Source organism: Anoplopoma fimbria, chromosome 18 (genome assembly GCF_027596085.1).
Source record: "Anoplopoma fimbria isolate UVic2021 breed Golden Eagle Sablefish chromosome 18, Afim_UVic_2022, whole genome shotgun sequence".
Lineage (NCBI taxonomy): Eukaryota > Metazoa > Chordata > Actinopteri > Perciformes > Anoplopomatidae > Anoplopoma > Anoplopoma fimbria.
This window is the reverse complement of record NC_072466.1, coordinates 23048968-23054575: the sequence shown is the minus strand read 5'-3', so window position 1 is coordinate 23054575 and position 5608 is coordinate 23048968. Positions and strand designations below refer to the sequence as shown.

The window sequence follows — 5608 nt, the reverse complement described above, 5'->3', positions numbered from 1 at the left end:
AGGAGAACCCGAGCACTTTGTGCTGACTTTGGCTGTTTGCTCAACCTGGAACAGCAGCCAGAGACGCCATTACCCAGTTTAACTACCGTGTTGTGTTTAATGGGGTGGCCGCATAGCAGAAATGTTGCTGGCAGTAAGATAACATCCACTTGTTATGGTTCAGTCAGCTGATTGCAACACATCACCCCGTCCCCCCCGAAATAAAGCCGAGTGTCTGAGCGTCACGGGCTCCGGGGAGTCTTCATCTTTAGTAAAACATTTTTTTGCTGTTGTTTTGTTTAAATACGATCAGCTTCATTTGCTCCAGGTTCTGCATGAACGAGGGGTGTAAACGCTTTCATCTTCGCTGTTGTGGCCGAGGGAGGAAAACATCTGAGCCGTAAAAGCTCGGGAGAAATGGAGCGGTATGCTGAGTGAAGCAATACTTTAACAAACAAGAAGTGAAAGTGAGACTGGCACAGTTTAAATGGAACTGGAGTCTGTTTCAGTCACCCACAACTTTTTCTGTGGTAATGGCAGACTTTTTTGCATTTGGAGCTATGACTAGTATATTAAGTTGGCTTCTATACACTGGCTGCCTGTTGATTTTCAATATTTAGATTGTGACTTTTAAAGCAGTAATATATGACATTCAGAGCATTAATATAGCAGTGAATAATTATTAGCTATTGAGTTATGTCTACCTGAGCAGAGAGGGGGGACTGAACCATGCTGACGTTGGACCAGTTTTGGGATCAACCTGGGCCGTAGACACTGTGTTTGCGTGATTATTAAAAAATGTTTTTTGCGATCGGCCTCACCCTTCTAAAATATAAAAGATAAAATGCAATGCACACTGACAAAAAAAACCCGATTCAGCTAAAAATTCTTCATCAGCTTTCAGGGGGCAGCCCTATTATTTTCCTTTGTTCAATATTACATACATTTTCTGTTACTTAATTTATCATTTATATCATGTTTTAGAAGTCTAAATTGATAAGTGTTAAAGACAGAGGATAAAAAGAGGAAGTTTGAGACAGCAAGTGTACAGAGAGTGTTTTGGCCTTATAATTCCCCTTATAACAATCCAGTTAAGTCATTGCGACATTCAAGTGCAAAACAATCCCTGGTATACTGGTGCCCACCTACTTCCTTCTGTTGCTTTGAAGCTACCACATGCCTTCTCTGCTTAGTTGATGAAAACCAAGCAAACGGTTCAACCCCAGGGCTTAATCAGGCATGCAGACCTTAATCCTGAGTCAGAGAATATAGTAGTAGCGGCACTTATTACACCAGACTCAAACACCAGCGAAAGTTGTAACTGAATGTTCTATCATCTAGGACGCCCTGTGAACCTCATTTCACTTTAAAAGAGACTAAGAAATATCTTGACACTTATATAATATTCCTTTAGTTAATACTGTGACAAATTTATTTGAATTCTATTCTATTCATTCTAATGTAATTAAACAATATGTCATGCTGTGAGTATGTAATTAAAACACACGTGGAAACAGCCACTTGATTAATAGAAAGCCTCAACAAATGAATGTTCTTTGTAGCAGTCAGTTTAGTGACAACAATAAAATATTAAATAAATGATATGTGTTTTTTTGGAATGTGGGAACATTTTAGCATAACGATCATTCACTGACAATATTAACAGATGATGTGGCAAACTCCTTTAGCTGCTAACTCCTACACAAAGCTAAATTCCAAAGCTAAGGATGGGTTTTGTGCACTGTGGTGATGCAAGCCTTTGCAGGTATTACAAAGGTGGTATTGTTTTGTGCTTTAACCCTTTGGAAAATAACGGTTTTGTCTGATAGTGTTTTGTCAGTTCTTTTGGGGCGAACAGCTGCAAATGTGGACAACCCTCAGTGCTCCATGGGCTTCTATGGCATGTTGCTGGGTCAGGCTGTTTGCACAAAGGGGACCTCTGCTTGTTGGGTATAAAAAGGAAGGTTTTCCGACAGGTAGGCAAGCAGTTCAGCTCCAAGTGCAGCAGCAGCAGCAGCATCGCCTCTACTGACCACATCTGGCAAAGATGACCTCCGGCAACATGATGAACAGGATTATCTTCTACGAGGAGAGGAACTTCCAGGGCCGCTCTTACGAGTGCATGAGCGACTGCCCCGACATGTCCTCCTACCTGAGCCACTGCCACTCCTGCAAGGTGGAGCGCGGCTGTTTCGTGGTCTACGACCGCACCAACTTCATGGGGAACCAGTACTTCATGAGGAGGGGCGAGTACGCCGACTACATGAGCATGATGGGCATGAGCGACTGCATCCGGTCCTGCCGCATGATCCCCATGCACAGGGGCTCCTTCAGGATGAGGATCTACGAGAGGGACAACTTCCAGGGTCAGATGCACGAGCTGATGGAGGACTGCGAGAACGTCATGGACCGCTACAGCATGGCCAACTTCATGTCCTGCAACGTGATGGAGGGCCACTGGCTGATGTACGAGCAGCCCCACTACAGAGGAAGGATGATGTACATGAGGCCCGGAGAGTACAGGAGCTTCATGACCATGGGTGGCATGGGAGGCATGAGGTTCATGAGCATGAAGCGCATCATGGATTCCTGCCACTAGAAGATGACGCATCATGGTGCAGCATTTTGTTTGTAACAAATTCTAAAAAATGAATGACTAAGCAACTTTTCTGTAGCAATACACAATGATTGTTGACTGCAGCAAATGAATGAGAAAGATTGATTACCAGTGAACTGCACATACAGATGTCTTTGACTGAGAGATGGTTGAAAAAGAAACCTAATAAAAAGTCTGCTTACTTACAAATATCATGTTGGCTTCTTTCTTTTCTAATAATTATCTTTCCTCTTCTTACAATTTCTAAAAAGGTAGCTTGTCAACCTTCCTACAAACTCTCCGATACCCTCGGCCTACTGATGGAGGCAAATTATAATATGTTTGTCATAAACAAATAGCTTACCTGGGGATCTGAGTAATAAAATCAGGCACTTTAAAGATAACAGGTCATAAGATTTAGTTTGATGAAGTACTGAAAAATGGATGTTCATTACTATCCAACACATCGATTAGGGCTGGACGAAATTATATTTATTTTCAGAATATCGTTTTTTTAATGTTCATTGTTTCTATTTTTTTTCTCCATTTTTTTTATCGTGATGTTTAAAAAACGGCAGCTGAACTGCGTTGCGGCACTATTTACGACACTTTATGTTTTGTTCCTTGTACATGAGAGCAAAGCTGGAGCAAACGAGTAATAACAAGAAGAGCTGCAGGCTCGAAGGCCTTTGTGAGCAGAGACCTCTCCACAGGCTGAGAGGACCTCCGGCCGATATGGGATGCAAGAACCTGAAGTGCCTTCCTCCCCCTGGTTTCTGAAATACTACAAATATGATTGATTGACTTTGAATCCTGCCCACCAGATTTGTCACTCGTGGCTCTGACGGTTCTGCTGGTTCTCTGGTATTCTGCTCCTGGTCTAACTACGGCCCTCCTATGTAGTCAAATGTGCCATTCAGCTCCGACCTGCGATGCACCAACGTGCTCAAGATTAATTCCAGCAACTATTGAGAGCAACCGACTCTTAAACTGGCCAAGATGCCCTAATGACCCCTGCTGCTACAAAGGGGGGTGAAGAGATGACTCAACCTTGTGCCGAGAGAGATGAAGACGAGGAAGAACAGTTCAAGCCGAACCTCAACGAAGAAGACGACCAGGTTACGAAGACATCAGAGAAAGCCGAATCAACTGCCACTGAGCCAGAGATGGAAGAGTGTGATTCAACCAACTACAATCATCCAACCAGATGCCGAGGCCTTCAGAGGAACAGCCGCCATTCCATGCAGCTCTACCTCCAATCTGCCCATCAGAGACGTCTGGTGAAACAATACCATTCCCAGATGTAAACGAGTTTGATGTTACTAGGCCAAATAAATTTAAGTCGCATTAAAGAATAATCTTAAATAGAAATAGCTTAAACCTAAAGATCTGAATTGAACTTAAATTAAACGAATATAAAGATGCTTCACAATCTTCCGGTGCTCCTCGAACTTTATTTAGTTGTGGTGTTAGAGTTTAGTAGTTTAGTAATGTAGTTTGTCTAATAAATATATCATTTATAAAGAACTTGATCATTTGATTTGTGTGTATATGAAGCAATAGGTCACTGTACAACTTGAGAAGAACTCCGTAGCAACCCTGAGATAGATTAGATTGGTAAATATAACATTTTGAAGTTTTCCCTATTTTTCCAAAATAGGGTGGCGTCCAACTTAAGTCCTATGTCAAATTCTGTTAGGTAAACTAATGGTGGTAAGTTCGAGTACTATCGTTCTTTTATACTAATTTAAGGGTTTCTAAATCATAATTGAGTTATTTAAACTAGTTACATATCCTGATATTAATTACCTATTATTTATTAAATCTGCTACCAGCAACAACGCTACAACTGATTTACTGTTAAAGAAGTACAAAAGACAATAAATCAGTAAAAACATGCATTTATAAAATAAAAAATGTAATCAAAAAGTATTGGTACCAGTTAAGTGGGACCATACCAAGCCCTAGGTTCATACGATCCTAACACCAACTTTAACAAGTATGTGCTTTAAATACAAGCGGAGTCAAGAGGTACTGATGGATGAATGGGTATTTTGTTAATACATGCCAAGAAGGGTGGAGCTCTGTAACTGTCTGAGTTAGTGCCAAACCATCGCATTTAATGACTCAGATGGACCACCAATACATTTTTAAGATTATTACATCTTCGCACCGATAGAAAGGGGATCTTTGCCAATTAGGCCTATATTCTATTCGACAGATCAGGCTGGAAAGCTTGCTGGCCATGCAGCTCTCTGCATTAATCCTAATAAAGTCCCTGTGTATGTGGGAAATCAGGCTCCCATGTTGCAGGTCAAGGTGTGTCTGCTTTCATTGACCTTGTCTGCTCTTTTCCTCCCATTAGCAGGTGGAGAGGCTCTCATTCCTCCCTGTCAGGCCTAATTAGTGTAGAACTGAACAAATAACAGCCATTAGTTTAGGCAGCCTCATACAGGCAGCAAGCTGTGATACAATAAAGCCAATGGCTCCTCAGGGGTGCTGCCCAGTTTTTTTTATAGCAGTACTATAACAATAGCATTAACTACATATTAGTAGCTATGACTAAGGGATTTAGAACTCTGAAAGCCCAAGTCCATGTCCTAGTACCCGACTGACTGAGTTAACATTAACACAAAAAAGCCCTGCTATCCACTAACAGTGGTGATATACAAGACAAAAAAGAAGGTTACCATTAGTATTGGAAGGCTTCTTGCATCTATCAGACACCAGCAATCACCATCTTCTGGGCCCTGATACAACACAGCAGACAGTCGGTCAGACATTGGACACTGTGGGGCCATGTCTGTCCAACTGTCACTTGCAGTATTTGCAGTTTGGCATTGTACTAGTCAGCCAGTATCAGTGGTTGAGTCAGTATGTTGACTAACATAAGAGCCTAGCTGTTTCTGCAGTCTGTCTCATCAGCAGACTGACACAGTTGGACACTAACTGGTGAAAATAGTGGAGCATCTAGCAGCTTAAGAGAGATATATCTCTCTAAGCAGTTGGTGGAGACCAAAACATAGCTACAAA

The 5608-nt window shown here is 41.8% G+C and overlaps 1 protein-coding gene across 1 annotated transcript; it reads left to right on the top strand.

Annotated features, from left to right (window-relative positions):
- The first annotated feature begins 2026 nt into the window (after positions 1 to 2026).
- LOC129106999 (gamma-crystallin M2-like) lies at positions 2027 to 2578 on the top strand. The gene has a single exon (XM_054618322.1). The coding sequence runs from the start codon at positions 2027 to 2029 to the stop codon at positions 2576 to 2578; it is 552 nt and encodes a 183-aa protein (XP_054474297.1).
- Positions 2579 to 5608: the final 3030 nt, after the last annotated feature.